Raw genomic sequence first — 20,967 nt, forward strand, 5'->3', positions numbered from 1 at the left:
CCAGCCAGTTAATGCTGTAATAGAATCTGGCTCTTTTACCAGCACTTCTCTGCTTGCTTTTAACCAGAAACATTCCCAGAGACTTATTTTGCTCACTGACTTGCCCAGATCTTTCCTCTGCTTCTGTGCGGTTTTAAGGACAGGCTCAAATTCAAAGCTTTTCGCACTTCTGAGGTCTGTCACACAGCAGTGTCCATCAAAGCTGTGCCCTATGTAGACCTGGATCTGAAGGAGATGCTGGCTCCAGGGAGCTGTTCTGACCATGCTCAGCCCAGCCCATGCACTCTGCACTCCCCTGTAACTCCATGCCTCTCACTGGCTGCCTTGTGGAGAGCTACAGATGATAAGAATGAATAATGATTCCCTCTTTAGCACCCCCAGCCTCTGACAACAGAGATACCCATTAGAAGCTTCACCTTTTCATTTAACTTTATTAAATGGTGGCAAATGGCTTATTCTGGGCTTTCCTACAGCCTTTTGTACCTAAACATGACATAAATGGAGCATGTGTATTCACCACTTCCAAATTAACACTTGATGACTTGTATACGCAGAATGAGACCCCAGTTAACAACATGAACACAGGCTGGATTCACCAGGGCTTTAGTCTTTATGCAGAGCCCATTTGGCTACAGAGACATGCAAGGCACAGTTTTCATTAGATGACTGGAAACATCAGTCCTGGGTATCATTTTAGGCAGGGTAAAGCCTGACACTCAAGAAGAGACCAAACACCATCACATTTCCTGGTATAAAGTGGTACCCATCTTCAAGAGTGAGAACGCAACCACCTCCGCTTGCTCAGGAGCAAAGTTCAGTGTCCAGGGAGCTAATAACACCATGGACCATGCATGGACAAGAGCCAGAGGAAGGAGAGGGTTAATAGATCAACTGTAGTGTCTGAAAGCGATATAAAAAACCCCAGAAAACACCATACATCAGGTCTTTCTCACTCCTCAACCCCCAGGTTACCACATTACGATACAACTTCAAGTGCACAGTCAATGTCAGTATGGAGAAGACATCTGCTTTCAGCAGAACACCCCTACCCCCAGGCACCACCACACCAGGGGCCCTGGTGCTGCTAAGTCAAAACAGAGCAAATACACTGACAGCTTTTGGCATGGAAAGGCTCCCACTGCAAGCTGCAAGAGTTCTCGTTTGCAAGGCAACGCCATTTCATGTTTAACAGGAAAATCTACTCTGAAAAGGAGCACTGAAAACTGGCACTTTCATCCCCCCCAGACACGCTCCTGTGTATATTTAGTATTGTATTCACAGGCTTGGATGATAACAAGCAAACCTGTATTCTACTGACACAGGAGGCAATGTCTGATTCAAATTTCAGCCCCTCTTTTACCCCCCAAAACAAGGTATCACAATCACTTTTTAACCTAAAAACCACCTAAGCTTTTTAACAAAGCCACACTAGAAAAGGGTAATATTTAAAGCCACGCATCACCTCACTCCTCCCTTTGGCTTTAAAAACCAGGAGCAAGTAACAGCTAGAACAGAGCTTGATCCTTGTGCTCCCCCCCTTGTTACCTGCTCATCCACACCTATGGCAGAAGATGAGTACCCAAACCTCAAATAAACCCACTCATTTTGAGAGCCTCAGGACCAGCTCTGATGAGAAAAGCAGTTACTAAGGTTTAACCAGTCTATTCTCCCCCAAATCTACCTCTGTCTTTGTGCCTAAAACCTTAAATGCCAGCGACATTGCAGGCTCTGCCTAAAAACTAACAAAGGAGAAGTGCCACAGAAAGATAAAGCACTTTGTTGCTCACACAACCCTAGGGACAGAGCAAGTAAAGCAGAGCTGGATCCTTACCTGCCAGGGCCTGGTTCACCTTGCTGGGTTTGGGCATCTTGACAGGCAGGGCTGGGGCGCTGGAGAGGAAAACAAAGGGACAAGCTCAACAGCACAGCTCCATCACCAACAAAGCACACAACGCAGCGATGCAGTGTTCCCTCCTGAGGGCCAGGGCCATGGATAAAGAAACAGGGATCAATTGCTTTGATGAGCCCCAGCTGAGACCCCCACCCAGCCACTGGTCCAGCAGCTACATTTAAGGAGCCCAGCTCTTACCAGAGCTACCTAGAAGGTATACCCATCTCCTCCTAGCTGGATGCTGGTCTTGAGTTATCTCTTGCTGGGGCTCTTGGTAGACCCTGTTGTCAACTCACTGCTCTGATCCTGTGATGCTCCAACACAGAGCTTCCCGTGAGCAGCTGACCTGCACTTCAGCACTGGTTTAGGACAGGAACATGAAGCCAGGAACCACTAGGATGCACCAAAGCTTATCTTAAACTTTCCAGGTAACTTGGTGTCCAGCCAGAGAAACACTGCTCACCTGAGCATAAACCTCCACGCTGTATGAGAGGTTGTAGCTGTACAGATCAAAGGAAGCAAGATCAACCCCACTGCCCTCCAGATGGGGAAACTGAGGCAGGGAAAGGCCAAGAAAGTGCTCGAGCACATGCAGCTGCAGCCCTGAGATGAACAGAATGAGGCCCTGCGCATCCAAGGGCTTACTGCAAGGTGTGGGAATGAGGAGAAAAGGTTGAAAGAGACTTTTGGCACACACCTTCCTTTGGAAATCAAGAGGATTTGGGCATAAACCATCCCCTTCAGGTTCCTAACCTACTTGTTTAGGCAGCATTTCCCAGCACTGGCAGCTGTGCTGCGAGTTAGTTTGGGATATGTGGGCAGCCAGGGCCACACAATTAGCTGATGGCAGGAATCAGGAAGGAAAAGATGAGCATGAAAACTGATGAGGGGGTCAGCAGAAGAGAAAGCAACCTGGATCTACATGAGCAGAGCAGGAACTTTTGAAATCCAACATGCTGGCACCAAGAAGTCACCCACAGACCTCATCTCGGGTGGTGAATGTGTCTGGGATGGATGCAGGCCCATGTGCATCACTGCAGTTAACACACGATGCATTCAGACAACCATCTCCAAGGACTCCCCAAAATTACATCAAACTTGACCAGCTTCTTAGGAACTCACTTAGAGACTGAGGTGGTTAAGTGCCATCAGCTGCTTAAGGGGAACCTAATCCTCTCCAGCTGGGATGCAAGAGGATTCTCCCCACTGTGACCTCCCAGATAGAGGTCCCCCCTTTCAGCCTTGCTAAAATCTTTGTCCCCAATTCCATGATGACGACCAGAGCTCAAGAGACTTGTCCTCACAACAGGGACCCATCCCCACCTCCCTCCTCTCCTACCTGCTGCAGTTTGAAATGGGTTCCCACACACGTGCTGAGCTTGCTGAAGAACCCCCAGGGTAAGGATGCAGGGCTTGATGCTGCACTGACAGCCTGGCCAAGAGACCAGCTCATCCAGACCCTTAAAAGGCTCCCCAGACTGCAGAGGTTTCCCTTCTGTCTCTTTCAAAGACTGTGTTTTTCCCCTCTGCTGCCCCTAATTTTGCAACGTCAAATGATGCAATGGCTTGTTCTCGCCACAGCCCAATTCAAACCCACCGAACGCAGTGGAAATCCTCAAAGGGCTTTGAACCACGTGCTGTGACTCCTCTTTATGAGTTTTCTCTTTCCCGATTCAGCCTCTTGCTCAGGTGTTTTCCTCCTCCTTCTCTCTCTCATCCCTTTGCTTCATTTCTGCTCCTATGATCCTTTTCTAGATGATGCCCAGTAGCAGGGCTGCTCCCTCTCCTGCTGCATTCAAGGAGGGGTTTTGAGGACCAGATAATGTAAAGGAACTTGAGAGAACTGCTCCCCAAAATCAGAGAGGCATTGGACTCCCTTTCCTCCTCCAACTGAGCAGCCAAGAAGCCAACATGATGCTGGGCACCCCCTAACCCAGCCTGTGACCCTGCGCATGACTGATACTGAAGAGCTTGTGCTTCATCATCACCCCACGAAGTGCAGCAGCCACCTTGGGTGCTTTCACTTCTCCATGGAAGGCAAAAACACACCAGAGCACAAAGCTGAACCTTCTGCTGTGCCAGGAAGGCAGACAGGCAGAGAGGAGTCCTTCCAGGGGGCTGGAACAAAAGTCCTTACACCTGAGGTTGAAGAAAGCAAACCCAGGGCTGATCTGGGAAGGGGATGGAGTTAATTCAAGAAGACCACCAAAGAAATTCGTCACTCTCCTGCATTCAATTCCAAGTCACCCAGGAACCAGAGCTTCTACAAACTTGTCCTGGTTTCAGCTGGGATTAATTTTATTCCTACTAACTGGTGCAGTGCTCTGTTTTGGATTTACTGTGGGAATAATGTTGATAACACACTGATGTTTTAGGTGTTGCTGAGCAGCATCAAGGCCGTTTCAGCTTCTCATATCATCCTGCCAGCAAGGAGCAATTGCACTGTGCATCACTTGTTTTGGATACTCTAATTATTTTCATTATTATAATTATTATTATTTTCCTTCCCTTTTCTGTCCTATTAAACTGTCCTTATCTCAACCCACAGATTCTATTTCTTTTTCCTTCCAATTCTTTTCCCCATCCCGCTGGGGGGGAAGCGAGTGAGCGGTGGCACGGTGTTTAGCTGCCTGCTGGGTTAAACCATGACAGAAGCGAGGACAGCCCTTGAGATTTACAGAGGAAAATAGATAAGCAACTGATGCACTTGCAAGCAATCCAGTGTTGGAAGCTGCGACTGCACTGCAGATGAATTACTCTCCATCAGCCACGAAACAGTCGCTGATCAGCTGCACCCCTGGTGTGAAGGCAAAGTGTGCCAGCTCTGAGTGCTGGAGGCTTTTTAAGCCAACTGATGTGATGAGGGAGAAACCAAATACTTGTTATTTCACGTGGGCTGAACACAGGCACATTCAGTTAGCAGCATCTCAGCTAACGACGTCGTAGGATGCTCTGACCCACGCGCGCCGTACGTGCTGTGATTTCTCTTACAGCTGCAGAAAGCCCAGCCCTGGGGCTGATGAAACCGAGGGAAATCCACGCTGCGTGGAGGTACCTCTGCCACAGCACTGCCTGGGGAGATCTGCAGCCACAGCGCATGGGAGGAAGTGGTGTCACGTCAGAAAAGGTGCAGAAACGCTACTCGCAGCCTGCCCTGGCTCTGAAGTGGGGTTTTTTGGAGGAAGAGGTGAGAAGAGACTGTTGTAGTATAACATGGGCTGTGCCTCAACTCCAAAAGCAGGGTGCCAGCAGCACGAACACACATATTTAACCCATTAGCTCAGACTCAAAGTACTCCAGCATCCCCATGCCAGCGCTGGCTGCTTGGGAAGAGCTGAAGCCAGGCCAGGGTATGGTTCTTTTGATTTACTCAAACCAGTCTCAGTGAGGAGAAAACATGATGCAGACAGGCTGGAGTGGGTCTGGGGTTAGGGGGGGTCTGGAAAGCATCAGTGCAAGAGCAAGCACTGCAGTGCACAGGGATGAGAGGGATCCACCAAGATGCCTGCTCCTGCTCACAGGGGACAGTCCTACCCAGTCAGTGCCTTTGGTCCCAGCCAGACATTCAGGCTGTGCTTGCCACACCTGAAAGTCAATGCCTGCATTCCCTGAACGTTTCCTGGGATTGACTCCTCCACCCTGGCCCAATTTTGTCCAGCTGTTTGCTGCAGCTCCTTCTCTCCCACTGCTCTATATGCTGGATGTGACTGAGCACAAGACGGGTCACGAGGTTGTGGAGAAGGGCATGCAAAATAAGACACTGGCCTCAAAGATTCAGCAAGGGGATCCTGATGAGGTTTCCCATCGCCAGCTTCCAGGCAGTCTGCTCTGGGGACAGACAGGGCAGACTACTTCAGCATGACAAAACCACTCAGTTCTCCATGATTTCAGTACACTGCAACACCAGTGAGACAGCAAAGCACAAGACCAAAGAGGAAGCTGCCACTTCAAGCACTGGGCAGCCAGGTTGGAGCTGAACATCACTCAGGCTGAACATACACAATATCCTAATGGAGCAGAAGTAGGGAAGTCCAAGTTCTTACTCATCCTCTTCACCTGACACAGCTGAGAGATGCAGAGGAGAGAGAAAAGGCCCTTCCCAGGTTCTGATCGCTTGGTTACACCTCCTGATCCTACAAAACATTCACTGTGGGTCATTCCCCATGGGAGATTCGGGGATGCAGTACCAGACCCTTCTTAGGAACACCACAGGACTGCAAGCATCCTTCCCCAGTCCCCAGAACTCCCATTCTCCCTGCTTTTAAATGAAATCCAACCCCCAAGCTGCCTGCCTTATTTGTAGGCACAACCTAGACCAGCATCAAAGCCATATAAGCTCAGAGGGGCCAGCAGAGCTACAGTGGGGATTTTTCTGGCTGGGGCACTAATATATCCCCCTGAATATTGTTTCCTGCAGCTTTACCCACTCATATAACAAGCAGGACACTCCTCACTGTGTTTCAAAGTGCCCTTCTCTCTAATTACACAGCACAGCACATGCAATAGGGTAGTTCCTGCCCCAGGGATGGATGCTTTACTGCGTGGGATGGGAAGGATCATGCCAGGAGGTGGCTGGGAGCTGACCTCTGCTTCCCAGATCCAGTTAACAGCAGTGATAGAAGGACACAACCCTTGCCATGACACGCTGCATCTGCAGATCTCAGCACTGTCTGTGAACCAGGCTGGATTCATTAACTGTGTTTAATACACCGGAGGAAACTAATGCACCAAGCAGCAAAATAACTTGCCCACATGTATTTAATGCATTAGCAGCAGAGCCAAGGATATTAGCATCTATTTAAGCCTTGGCATGCCTGTCAGGGTTTTCCAGTGTCTCTGACCCTCTTGAGAGCACAGGGAAATTAAACCTGCATTTTGAAGTGCTGGAGTTTCACCCTCTCACTCCAACATCCACCCTCCAGCAAGCAGGAAATACATTTAATCACTGCCAATGCCACAAAAGCCCAGGCATGCCCGTGCTACACTAACAGCACTGGGGGCTATTCCTGCCTGCCTATGAGAAATAACTGTCACAACCACACAGGGAGTTAAGGCAGCTTTCCAGGAGGAACTACAGCTCCTTCTCAGCTCTGCAGGAGAGATGTTTGCTTCAGTGCTGCCATTTTTAGCTGCCTTCCCTAAAAAAATTGAGTGTACGTAACTGCACCGTGGTTCAGGCTCTCCCCAATAGCTTTGGAGCCCTTCCTGCTCTGAGGCAGGAGCTGGGGCATCCCTGCAAGCTTTGTGCAGATAAGCAGTTCTGTAAACCCAAGTAATCCGACAGGGCTGCTCTGGAGCCAAACGCTGCAGGGTGAACACAACACAACCTTTATTAGACACTGGAGGATCCACCATGGCCCACTGCTTCCTTCCTTTTGGGCTGTGAGCATGGGCCAAGCACAGGAATTGCACATCACAGCTAAGAGGAATGCCTGATGCAGACAGAAACTCATATAACATAATTAGTGCAGGATAATTAGTGCTTCATCATCACTGCCACAAAGGCTGAAGGAGGAAAAAGGGAAGCAACTGCAAGGGAAGGGAATTAAGCACCATACTCCAAGTGCAGCTGAGGTGGGAAGATTGGGAACCTAAGGGATAAAATAACCCTGGAATATTCTGGGTGTAGGAATTAAATGAAGCACATTGTTAGAGTTGGCTACTCAGGTTTCCCCTAATTCATAGAAATGGGAGTATTTTGTGCTGGAACATGGGTTTCACGAGCCTGAGCCTGTAACCCCAGCCTGGAGCTATTACACCCACCCAGTGGCATTTCCAACTCAAAGCCAGCACAGGGGTGACAGGGGAAAAGCCATCTCGAGCTGTCAGCTGGTACTCACAAAGCCCTTCCACTATAGTGGAAGACAGAGATTGCCCCCTGCGTGCATGTGTCTGTCTGGCAGGGAGAAGGGAGAGCACCCCTGGGCAAAGCTAATGCAAAGGACTGGAGATCCAGACATCGTCCCTCATCCATGAAGAGCTTCCAATGCACATCTTTGTTCTGCCCTTCTCTGGGGTCCTTTTGGGTAAGCCCTCAGCTGCTGCCTCCCTCCGGGCTCAGCACATGGCCATGGGCTGGATCTGTGAACCACACATGCTCCTGTGGTGGGTGTGGAAAAGAGAGGCTTCCACAGACACTTCGAGTGGAAAACATCGGGGTTAAGGAATAGAAAGGGAGGTGTAGACATAAAGACCACCCTGCCTGCAAAACCGCCTCGTGATGAGCCCTGCAGACAAGCAAGTGCCCATCAGCATCCCCACGTCCTGCCCAGGCTGGGGTTCTGCCAAGGGTTCACACCACACTCGCCTTCTCCTTGGGGCATGATCTGTGCCCAGCAAAGATTTAACCATACGATGCCTTCACAGGGCTGTTGCATCAACCCAGCATAAGCTCTGGAGCAACACCTGATGGGGGGGGTTTGACCCTCCAACTGCCCCAGCAGCTCCCAGCACCCAGCCCAGCAGGCTGCCAGGACAATGTCCTCCCCAGCATCCTAGCTGGGCATCTCCTGGTCTCCTCCTGGCTGCCCCTCTCCTCCCAGACAGCATCATCTGTGCCATGGGCTCAGTTCATGGCAAGAAGATCGTGCCTCAAACATCTCTCATCCTTCCTTTTAGGACATCAGTAGCATACAACTTACCCAGACCCTGATGGGCTCCAGACGGGCTCCTGGCACAACTGCTGCAGCATCTGGCTCTTCCTTTTCAATCCTCCCACCCTGACAGTCACTGTGCAAATCACACTGGGGCTCTGGGCAAGGACGGGGGCTCCAGGCAGCCCCATGCACTGACCAGTGGCTCCTGCGAGAGGGAGAATTTGGCAGCTTCTTCAAGAGCCTTACTGGGGGCTCCTGCAGGCAGTACCAAGGTCTGATCTTCAGCCCTATTAGAAAGGGACTGGAATAGAGAAGCATTGTGGATGCTTAAGATGCCCCAAAAAAGCACCAGGTGCAAAGAAAGCACCCGAAAAAGACCATGAGAAAGAAGAACAGGATAGGAGAAGTCATTTCACTCACATGACCCTGAGGAGGGAAAGTCCTGATATGACACTAAGGGAAATATCTCCAGATTCACCATCTTAAAACACAAATGAGATTCAAACCTCAAACCCCTGTGCCTGATGTAATCAGCAGAACGTGCTTTCAACCTCCTCCTACATCTCTTATCTCTATGTACTTGGGGAAGCTTGGACAGGTAAATCAGCCCTGGCAAGGTGTGATTTACCTACTCAGGTGCTCACACAGCGGCTCAGCAGCTGGATTATGGAGGGTGAAATGCTTATACTGCTCTGTACACGTCAGACATCTACAGAGAGAGCAATCACACAGCCCTTGCTTGGTCCTCAGTTTAATGCTGGCAGATACTAGCTGCAAATATTATCATAGAAGGGCCACAAAGACCTCTGCTAGCAAAGGCTTGCACACAGGAGGAGGCAGTGGGATCTGGCTTGGTTTGGATGTCCAAGCTTCCCAGAGGCCACCCTACAAGAACATGGAGTGAAGTGCCCCACTTCACAAGGGTAACACTGATCTCCCCAAGCCCAAAATCCCCGCTGGAGCCACTGCTGCAGCCCCACTCTATCCCAGAGGGAATAACTGTGCCATGGAGAGGAGCTGAGCTGCCAGACCACAAGACTCTGCTCTTCATTTAGGTGGCAAAAGCTGAAAGGCCCAAAGTGAAGTGAAGCCCTTCCTCCCACACTGGTAAGCTGCAAACACAGCCCTCCTTTGGCTCCAGCCGCTCGGATGGGAGCTGAAACCCATGTTGTGACAGTTTCAGTCCTGTCAGAGAAAAGCCAGGGTTGCTGAAGAAAGATGAAGGGAAAAGACAGGGCAAAACCCTCACAAGGTGAGGCTTAGCTGGCTTTTAGATCACTTACAGTCCTGCTTGTGCTTCCTGACCTCCAACATCACAACAGCACCTCAACACATGCTTCAAAATGAACTTCTTCCATGCTTATCCAGTTTCATCTCTGCTCTGCATCAGCACTTAGCCTAAGGAATAGTCTGGACACTGCTCAAATTGCTAGTGTCACCCCGTGGATCTGAGAGGGATCAGTATGGTTCAAGGTATCAAAGGAAGGGGAAAGTAAGTTACTGGTTTGGTTTTCTAAACATCTTCACCATGGATTTGGTGGGGTTTTTTCTGATGGTTCACCTTGAAAATGTCCAACATGGACTTCCTGATTTTGTCCGAGGTCTCAGCCACACAGAGCGAGTCCTGTGGTCCCTCCTTGAAGGGGAAGAGCTTTGAACACAGAGAAGCTTTCCACTCTATGCTAACTGTGTATTTTGAATTAAATAAGGGTGGTCACAAATCCCCTGTCCATTCACTCAGACCCCTCAAAGCTATTTTTAAGTGTAACCCACAACACCACCAATTACTATTAGTTCTCTCATATCTGCAGAATCACAACCTGACTCCTTTCTCCAGTGCTTCAGGGAGACTAGAAGACAGGGACTATATTTCAAGTGAGAGAAAAGGAAGGGAAAGCAGAGAAGAAGCCTTTTCACCCACCGCACTGGAAGCAAAGGCACAAACCTCTCTCTCCTTAGGAAGAAGACCTTTGTTAAGCGCTCTGGGACAGAGAGGCTCCTACATAACAAAGACCTGAGCACATCAGAGAATCATTTAGGTTGGAAAAGATCAGCTCCAACCATTAACTCAGCACTGCCAAGTCCACCACTAACCCATGTCCTTCAGTGCCATATCTACACATCTGTTAAATACCTCCAGGGATGGTGACTCCACCACTTCCCTGGGCAGCCTGTCTCAGTGCTTCACAACCCTTTTGGTGAAGACGTTTTTCCTACTCCACATGCACAGCATTTAGAGGTGAATTAGGGTCTGTACCTGACTCCATTAGATGCAGACAGTCCTGTGCTGGGGCCCCCAGCTTGAGGCAAAGCCCAGGTGCTCTGTGCATTGAGTCTTGGTGTTGACCTTGCTCCAGACAAAGTCGGTTTGTTATAGGGCACGAAGCCGACGCTGGAAGAGCTTACTGATGCTGTCCTACCCTGATGAGCAGTAGAAGAGTTGGGAACGTTTATCATGGAGTGGCGGTAGCGTGTGGTGATGGGACCAGTCCCACTGTTTAGCCAGCACTGCTGGCAGGAACAAGCCACCCCTGTGTGAAGGGGTGTTGGGGAGGTTGTCACTGGGTACGGGGTGTCCAAGCGCCTCTGAACACTGCGGCGGAAGCTTGTGTTCTTGTTGGTCTGGACTTGAGCCACAACGTCAACTATGTAGTTGTAGCCCAGGGATTTGAGATCTACTTGCTGGTGGTGCTTGGCACGGGCCTCCTCCAGGAGCACACAGACCTTCATCTCGTAGGGGGACCACCCGCCTTCGTCGTTCTGCCACTCCCAGACGATGCCCTGCCCGGCAGCAGAGTCCCCAGGGAAGAGGTGCCTGCGGACAGCGCGCATCGTCCCTGTGCAGGGAGAGACAAAACCATCTTGTGAGCAGAGAATCACAGGAACACAGACTGGTTTGGGTTGGAAAGGAGCTTAAGCTCATCCAGTTCCAACCCTCTGCCATGGGCAGGGACACCTCACACTAGACCATGTCACCCAAGACTCCATCCAACCCAGCCTTGAACACTGCCAGGGATGGAGCGTTCACAACATCCTCGGGCACCCTGTGCCAGCGCCTCAGCACCCTCACAGGGAAGAGTTTCTGCCTTACAGCTAACCTGAATTTCCCCTGTTTAAGTTTAAACCCATTCCCCCTTGTCCTGTCACTACAGTCCCTGATGCAGAGTCCCTCCCCAGCATCCTTATAGGCCCCCTTCAGACACTGGAAGCTGCTCTGGGGTCTCCAGCAGCTCCTCTTCTCCAGGCTGAACAGTCCCAACTTTCTCAGCCTGTCTCCATATGGGAGGTGCTCCAGCCCCTGCTCATCCTCATTGGCCTCCTCTGGACTTGCTCCAACAGCTCCAGTGGGGATGCTGTCTCAGGGACTCATTTCTGCACAGACCTGTGGTGTCTACATCAGGGTGGCTTCCTCACCTCTCCCTCAACAGGGGCACTAACAGGCTTTATCTTCCCAACAGGACTGGGTTTGCCCATGAAGCTCAGAGAAATGCAACATCCCCCCATCCTGAGATCCCTGTCCCTCTGCCAAATCTGATTGTGGGCTGGCAACAGGTTCAAAAGCTGCTGGGAGGAAGGGTGGGAAAGAAGGGAAGGAGAGAGGATGCAGAGACAGACACACCCAGCACAAAGGCACAGCGAGCACATATGCCTCCCTGACGTTAAAATAGAGTAAAAAAAGAAGTAAATCAGGCTGAGGCACAGATTTGGTTTAAAAAAACCCAACTCCCACAGCCCTGACAACAGAGTAACTATAGAGACAGGACACCATCGGGAAGTGTGCGTAAGGGGCTGAACACCCACTCTGCTACACAAGGGTCTGGGTAATTTTGCTCTTGGAGGAGCAGGTAAAGTCCTACAAGTGGAAGAACAAGGACTTTGGAGAGGGGACAGGCAGGGCCAGCTCCTCCAGGCTCCTGACTGCTGGCAGACAGAGCAAGGCTAGAGAGGAGGAGACAATGAAGTGATGTGGAAACTGGAGAGAGCAGCTGTTCACACAAAGGAAGAGAAATGAAAGCAGACACTCAACTCTTGCGGTGCTGCTCGACAGCAACAGCAGGAGCATGAAACGCCCTGGAAGCCTGGCTCTCCTGGGTCACTTTACTCCTCTCTTTAAGAAAGGAGAAGCCTAATGAGAGGGAGTTAAGCCACCCAACAGGACAGAAACCCAGCAACCTCTGCAAACACAGGTTCCTGCACCAGGGTCAAAGCTGCTGCTGCTGGGAAAGCCCTCGGCAGCACCTGCACTGAGAAGGAGGAGCAGGAAATGCTGCGGGGCAAGCAAGCCTGGGGCTGCAGGAGGTGGGGTGAACAAGGGTGCAGGAGGAGCTCAAAGAACAGCACCAAGAGGAAAAAAACCAAATCAAATAAAGCCTCTGAAGAGGCCCTGAGAGCTGTGACACTGCTGCAGAACCCCAGGTGAAAACAGGCATGTTTACAGACATCCACACCCCCAAAGCCTGTGCAGAACTGCCCCAGGATGTTGCTGAGGATATTCCACCAAACAAGCACATCCCAAGGAAGAGGGAGGACACACAGGACTCCACACTGCTGAAGCCCAACTGCTACCTGTGTTCAGGCTCTGGCTGAATGCTGGCTGGAGCACCTCTGCTTCATGCTGCTTTTATTTCTACCCCATAGCACTGGGATATTGTGGAAAGCACTAGGACTTGGCTCAAACTATTAACTGCCTCCTCACTGCTAAAGTTCTGCTCAACAGCATGAAAGTCACATCTCTGCTCCTACCACACTCCCAGGCTTCTTTCTATATAGTAGTGGTGGTTTCTGTGCAGTGCTTTGGGGATCAGACCATAACCAGACCCTGTGCTGAGCTGCAGGTATTTCCCACATGTCATTGGGGAAACTAGGTCAGTAAAGACAGACCTGAGCTCCAGAGCTGACATAAAGGCTGAGGTTCTCCCGCAGGCAGAACGCAGCAGACCAAGGAATGGCAGGACTTGTGTTTCTGCTGGGAGCTGGAGGCACAGGGGGCTGGAATGGCCTGCTTCAGGGATGAGCAGCCAGGGAAGGTCCAGCACTTCCTCCCAGACTGCGGCTTCAGTGGCCAGAGCAGCACCAAACATCCTGCTAATTGCAGAGTGAGACTCTCCAGTGTCTCCATCCAACAGACACCACCTCATCAGCACACCTACAGTGACACACAGCCACCTCCCTGTAAGAACTGAACCCCAACAGCTCAACCATGAAGGCCAGGGATTCCTGTGGAGCAAGAACTTCCTCTGGCAGAAGGTGTCAGCAGAACCAAGGCGACCTTTCCCAGACAGGAATAGAAACCTTATGTGGGAAAGTAGATGAAACAGCCAAAAGCAAACTTCAGTTTATCCTGTGCTGCCATGTTTTAGAAACACAAACCTATGGCCTCAACAGGTAGGCAGCAGCACGGATGACCCCTGAGCAGGAGGAGGACTGGGGACGAGATGGGCTGGAAACGAGATAGTGGGAAATGCACTCAGGAGTAAGGGGACTACCACAGGTAAAACAAGGTGTCCAAAAGCCCAGGGGACACATCTCAGAGGGGACTGGCAACCCTGCCCCTGCTCCATTGGCAGGTCAGAAGTTAAAAGCAGCACAGAGAGGACTCAAGGAGCTTGCACACAACCTGTGTTTTAACACCCCCAAACAAGAGCAGGGCAAAGAGCTTTGAGGAACCAACAACAAGAGCCAAGCCACACACTTGGAAAACATCCCCCTTCCCCCTGGCTGGCAGGGAAGCTGGGATTCCTCTCCAGGGTGGGCAGACAGCTGTGGTGAGAGGACATGTCCTGCTGCTCCCTTGCATTCCCTCCCAGCTAATCTGCCTCGACCAGCAGCTGAAGCCACAGCTAATCCTGCCCACAAGATCCCCCTGCACAGCTGTCATTCCCTCTTGGTCCCGTTAACACTGGCTTCCTGTTATTCTCCTGGCTTCCTTTGAAGAGCCTGTTTGTCTGTCTAAGAGCTAATGAGCAGAATACAACAGCCTATTTTTTGCCCCGTTTCAAGATTTTTCATGGGGATGTTTCCTGCAGAGCTGCTTTTCTCCTGCACATGATGAAGGTCAGCTGGCTGCTCGCTCAGAAAGCTTCACGTTTAAGGCAAGAGCCCTGCAGAGAGAAAAAGCTTTGCTTTAGAACTGGGCCACTGAAAGGGGATATGAGAGTGGTTGCAATAGTCACGTTGCAGAGCACACAGGTACCTGTGGAGGGAGGCTCACAGAGCTGATCAGCATCCCTCTGCACCAGTGGGAAGCACTGCGGGAGAGCTGTGGAGTGGAATCAGCCCTTTTTGTTCTTAACAGCTCAACCACAGATCTTGTCCAAGGAAAGATGAGGTCATGCCAGGCAACACCATTCCCAAATTGTACTGGACTGGCCCCCAGAGACTGACCAATTCTGAATCACCCTGCAATGGACAATATGTGCTAAGTGTTCTGAGATCTTTCACAAGGGTCTAATGCGGTACAAGCTCTAAAGAGAGACAGAAGAAGGATGTCCCGTTCACGCTGGGACACATCTTTCACCCTCACCAAACCGGGCCATTTCCCAGGACTGCTGCCCATGTGCTGGCTGAAAGAGCGAGAAGGCTCCTCAACAAGCCTGGAAACAAGAAAGAAACAGCCACTGGTGCCAGCTGTGGTGGGTCCATGCTGTACTGCTCGAAGCCACAGCCTCAGCAGGGCTTCCAAGTGCTCCAACAGGCCACGCTGAGCAGACCTGCCATGAAGAAAGCTCCTCACCCAGGACACAGAGAGCAAAACTAATCCAAAGGTCACCAAGTCAGAATAAAGACACGGATGCAGCTGTGATAACCGCTCACATTTGCTCCAACCACTTCCCTTTCCTGCAGGAATTGCCCAATCCTGCAGTTCATTCAAGCTATTGCTCACTTATTGCTTCAATTGGCAAGAAACCAGCACGCTGCCCATCTCTAAAGCTTGGGGTGATGCTTGATTGTGCCCTGGGCTGACGGGAGAGATGCTGGCAAAGGAGAAAGTGATGCATGGAGAATCTTCCAAAGCAGCCATTCATTCGGGGTGTGTAATTTAGGATCTCCCTGGATTTTCCAGACATGAAGAGCATGCATTCCACCCCTGCCCTCTTCCTAAGCTACAGCTGCTCAGCACATCTGCAGCAAAAGGGGACAAGAGCCATCAAATTCAGAGCTGCCTCAGTGACCCCAAGAGAGATGAGAATGAAAATTAGGTCTCAAGCCTGCTACTCAGCCCTCCCTGGGAGGAAGCAAGCCAGCCTTGTGCACACAAGTGTGGGGAATGTTCTGCTGCAGCATCACGGCGCTCTGCGGGGGCTGCAGGCTTGCGCAGAGCAGCTTGTGTGGGGCGGCATGCCAAGGTAAAGCAGCTGGCACTCCAGTTGCAGAGGGAACAAGGGAGGAGATTACAAATGGGAGGGTTTTTTAGCCTAAGAAAAGGCCCTTTTTATACCAGTGGTCTTGAATGGGTGAGAAAAAGAAAGTTTCCAGCTCTGAGAGCTCTGGCTGTGTGAGCTGCAGGGGTCCTGTGATGAGGTTCCTTCAGAGGAAGCAGCACCACAGATTCATGCCAGCTAATGCTGATGTTCTCACATGCCAACGTGCTGGGTGGCAGACAGCATCAGGAGAGAAACAGACACAGAATCACAGAATGGTTTGGATCGGAAAGGACCTAAAATCACCTAGCTCCAACCCCCCTGCCATGGGCAGGGACACCTCACACTAAACCACCCCTCAAAGGACTGACCAGCTGCAGCAGCACACAGCAGAGCTCAGTAGGGCTCTCCTACACATAATGGGGTCCTACTTATCTCCAAGCACACAAACAGCCTCATGGGAAGGGAAGCTCCCTTACCTGTGTCCTGCCGGAACTGTGTCAAGCTTGGGATGTCGATGACGTAGGGGGCCAAGACAGGATCCGCATGTCCCAAAGGGATGCTGCTGACAAGCCCCGATCCCGAACGCCGGCCCTTCTGCTGGGAGGCCTGAAAAACCTGTTCAATGTAGCTGCAGACATTTCCTCGGTACGGCCTCCACCTGCCAAACTCATCCTGCCATTCCCACACGGCCACCACTGGGGAATTGCTGCTGTGTCCTGGGGCAGAACCGGGGAGTCCGGATGGCCCGGCTGAACTGCTTCCTGCTTCCTGAGCTGCTGCCATGCTCCTCCCTGAGGTCTGGGCACACTCCAAGTGGCAGCTTCACACCATCTTCTTCTGGGGGACCTGCAGCAAGAAACAAGGAGAGCACACATGGCTGAGAATGGTGCCCCAAAGCCACCCCACCACACAAGCCATTTGAGAGAGGGCAACAAGCTCAGTCTTGCACAGAAGATGCTTGCTATGCATTTAGGAGACTGCAGAGAAGTGGATTGGCCTCAAACCCCTCTGGTTGAGGGCAAATGGGGTATCACCTCCCACCCCCTGCCAATGCTAGCAACTTTCCTTGTTAATTTAGAGCAAAAACTCTGGGGAAACTCTGCTTCCTGTAGTTTGTGGCACCAAACACTACCTGAGTCACTGTAGATCTGTACAAAACCAGTCCAGAACCACTGCTGATCTGTGGTAGGGAAATCTGTAAGTCCTGACCCGAGTTCAGGCACCCACTAGGCAGGATCATGCCAAGGCCACCCCATACTTCTCCCCACTCACACTTAGCACTGCTCCTGGTAGTGTTACACTGACCACCCTGATGTGAGCTACCAGCTTGGGAGCAGGAGCTCCCCAAGCACTCGTGCACATGAATAACTCGGTTATAACAAGCAGTGCCCAAACTCTTCTCACTGATCTGAGCTCTCACTGATCATCAGATCCATCCAGGCTTCTGACCAGGCAGTTTTGATCCAGGATCAGTCTCTTGACTCCTTCTGTGCAGTGTTATATGTGCACACAAAGCCAGAAGACAATTGTTTGCGCACTCTGCAAATCACAGTAATGCATCCATCGAGCACAATCCAAGTGAAGAATGGATGGGAAGAAGCACAGTAGCACTAGGAGGAACACAGGGTCTTAATAAGCAGCCTGTACTGAAGGCAGTGATTTAGCAGGTCCTTAGGACTGCACTACATCTAGCTGCAGCTTCTCAGGTTGGAAAACAAGGAACATCTTGAAACAAGGGACAATCTGCATCAACAAAGACTCAGGCCAAAGACTAAAGCCACAAAGAGATGATGTGGGGAAGAGAGAATGGAGTAGGAGCCTTAAGGCATCCAGGTAAAGACACAGAGGCCAGTGAATAAATCCTAAGGACTACGAGACAGGATGCAGAGACAAAAGACCACTCTTAGCCCCCAAGGGATGCAAAACCACAAAGCCATTGCACCATCACCAAGCTGTCCAAGAGACACCGTAAGTCTGATATTTGGCATTCCTTGTCTGCTTTGTCATTGCAAGGAATCCTATCCAGACCATCTGGACACACGTCTTGGTGCCCAAATGCTGGACAACCCCATGCTGTTGCTCACGAGCAGGTGGGTATGACTGTGAACGAGTGAAATTCATTTTGCCTCAAAATAAAGTCACCTTCTCCCCCTTCAGGTCTCACATCACTGACTGCTCACTTCACTCCCAGCAGGCAGCTATGAGCTTCCTTCCCATCCAATGGAGAAGTTCAGGTGCCCAAGAGGCAGAGCAGCAGTGGGTGGCTTCCACTGGAGGATGCCATCTGCACGGAGAATGACATCCCTGCCGGATGGGGAAGATCCCACGCTCCGTGGAGCGTCCCATCCATCATGCTCGTGTTGCTTGCTAGCTTAAAAAAGCAATAGAAGAAGAGCAAGAGGCGAACAGACGCACCCACACGTCTGCATTTACAAGAGGAAAGCAGCCCTTTCTCCAGGCATTCGATGTAAATTAGTTTATGAGCTGCTCCGAGAGCTCTACACAACACCCCCAGCTCAACCAGTGCTGGTGACAAACCGCTCCAGATCACCAGGAGAAGACCCTGGTCTCTGCAATGGATCTTCTCCATGGAATTCGCTCTCCCCTAACACACCACAGACAGTTATATTACTGCTCAAACCAGCAAGTTAAAACCTGAGGTGTCAAACCCAACACCTGCCTCTGCCAGTTCTTTTAATGGCAGGTTTCACACCAACACATCTCCAAAGGGACCACCAGCACGTCCATCCTTGGCTTGACCAGTGCAAGTCAAAGCGGAGCTGCAGGGTTCTCTGTCCCACCCACCTGCATGAGGTGCTCTGAACCCCAAAGAGAGAGCCAACACCTTTCTCCCCCCAAAGCTGTTGTTACCAAATACTCATCTTCCCATCCTACAGACAGGGACAGCAGAGGGAAGCTGTTTGGATGGAGTCAGCAATTTCTTTTCCTTCCCTTTTGAAGCACAGCAGCAGGAAATGGAAAAAAGAGAGCATCCCAACGGAAAAGCTGCCTCCGTCATGTCCCACCTCCACTCACTGGGACACTGGCTGGGTGACAACAGCCTCTTGCTCACCCCGGCTGGCAGTGATGCTTTGAATCCCAGACCACACACAAAGGTACCAGGGCTGGCTGCACGTGAGCATCGTGTGCTCCGACATTCACTTCCCCATCAGAGTGGAAAAGCATTTCCTGCGCTGGGAATGCTGCTCCAAAGGAGCGAGGGGAGTATTCCAGCCTCCTGCCAGTTCTCTACGCTCGAGCCAGCAGCTGTTTGCATGGATTGGGAAGCGAGGAATGCGGGAGAGCTTTAGTATGCCAGAATTACACGAGCCCCTGAGTTAAGGTAAACAAGAAGAGGGCTGAAGTTGCAGTTCCTTTCCCCATTCCCTGAATTCAGAAGCACGCAAGTATTAAGAGCTGAGAAATTCCATCCCAGAGCTGCTCATACAGCTTTCCCTTGGGCTCCCAGGTGTGTATGGAGATGTGCTACATATCCCGCTTCATCAGCACCGTGTCTGGGATGCTACCAGCAGTTCAGCTGCACCAGCTCCTTCACGCTGGCTCTGTCCTTGGAAGATTGGTGTCCCAGGGAGAGTAATTACACATCTTTCCTAAAATCCCATGGACTATAACACCTCACCATAAGCTTTAAAAATGCCTTGAAAAGCTACAAGTCATACCAACCACTAAAAGCGTTCATTCAGCAAACAGCCCTGGCTCCAATTAGAAATCCTATGGGCTACCTTGCTCCTAATGAAAACAAACCCCTGACAACTTGAAGTGCAAGTTTCAATATTCCAGCCAAATGCCCTTCACTTAGGAGGTAATCCAGAACAGGGCTCAGATGTTGACTTTGGTTTGGTTTGAGTGTATTTTGCACCCCAGGACAACCTCTGAAGCGTTTACCCACATGGCTTGAATCAGGGACTTGGACAGGAAAAGAACTGGGTGCGTTTCAGTTGTGTTTCCCAGCAGATTCACTCCCTGCTCCTCAAGCTCCAGCCAATGGTGGTGAGAAAGCTGGGGAGGGGCAGGTGGGAATGAAAGACATGTTTATTTCCCAAACCTGTTCTACTTCCAGAAAGCAGATTTTTCTTCTGCTTTAAATGTAAGATCTTAAAATTCATGGGTCTGAGACGATTTCTGAAAATGCCAAGTCCCTTTTTAAGTGTCTGAACTGAAACTGCGATGGAAGTTTCAGTGATGTGCTACTCGTACCCCAAAAAGAGAACACCTCAGGAGCTGCATTAAGAAAACACAAATCACCAGCGTGGCAAAGCAAACTTTTCAGCAGTCAGCTCAGAAAAGAGGGTGCCCAGGAGGGATTTGTCAAGTGCCACTAACACCACATGAGAGACGGGACAAGGAGGGCTACAAAGAGCCCACGGGAAAGGATTACACATGGATTAGGAGCGCAGATAAAGCACAGGGAGGCAGTGAGGCTGTAACAAGCCCGTGGCCCTGTGCAGGGGGCACAACTGGAGCAGCATTACAGGTGTCCTGTGCCTCCCTGACCCCAAACCACCCAGCCAGAGCCCCCCAAAACCCCTTACATCTTCTGATCTACACTTCTGGGCCCAGCACAACCAGACCTGTGAGCACTGTAACAAAGTCCAACAGTGGCAACAGGGTCCAAAGCTCCTGCCAGGTACCTCGTATCTAAACACATACACGAGCACCCAGCGCTATTAGCACACAGTCAGAGCAAGCCAGGAGCACGACGAGAGCACGGCAGCAGTGAGGAGGTCACAGTAACAACTCCAACCACACAGATTGATCAGTCCTGCCTTCTTCCAGCCTCTGCTGACCCTCGCAGCACAGGGCGGCTGGGCTGACAGCCGAAAGAGCAGAAGAAATAAAGCCCGACAGCTCCAAACCTGTACTCCTTCCATTCAAAACAAGCTTCAAGAGAGTTCCCTTCGGAGCGGGGAATAAAGCCTGTGGCTGCAGCAGAACAATGCGCTCGCCTATCAGTTAAGCAGAGGGCAGGAATCGGAGAGCTGGGGTAAGAACACCCCAACTCGCTGGCTCCGGAGTGCTGCTGAGCACTGAAGTTCTGTTCACCCACGGGGTGCAAACCTGGCACGGCCGGGACGGCTCCGGCTCCGGCTCCACC

General features: G+C 51.0%; 1 protein-coding gene across 1 annotated transcript in view; it reads right to left on the bottom strand.

The window, feature by feature from the left end:
- The window catches only part of DTX2 (deltex 2, E3 ubiquitin ligase), a 32,988-nt gene extending 16,297 nt beyond the window's left edge, over nt 1-16,691 (bottom strand). The window contains exons 1-3 of the mRNA XM_010022053.1: nt 16,328-16,691; nt 10,745-11,324; nt 1,832-1,890 (exon numbers count right to left, since the gene is read on the bottom strand). Coding sequence (XP_010020355.1) covers nt 1,832-1,890; nt 10,745-11,324; nt 16,328-16,634 — 946 coding nt within the window. The 5' untranslated portion in view covers nt 16,635-16,691. The remainder of the gene's footprint in view (nt 1-1,831; nt 1,891-10,744; nt 11,325-16,327) is intronic.
- Between the last annotated feature and the right edge of the window lie 4,276 nt (nt 16,692-20,967).

The sequence above is a fragment of the Nestor notabilis genome, unplaced genomic scaffold, assembly GCF_000696875.1.
Source record: "Nestor notabilis isolate BGI_N333 unplaced genomic scaffold, ASM69687v1 scaffold29039, whole genome shotgun sequence".
Taxonomy (NCBI): Eukaryota; Metazoa; Chordata; class Aves; order Psittaciformes; family Psittacidae; genus Nestor; species Nestor notabilis.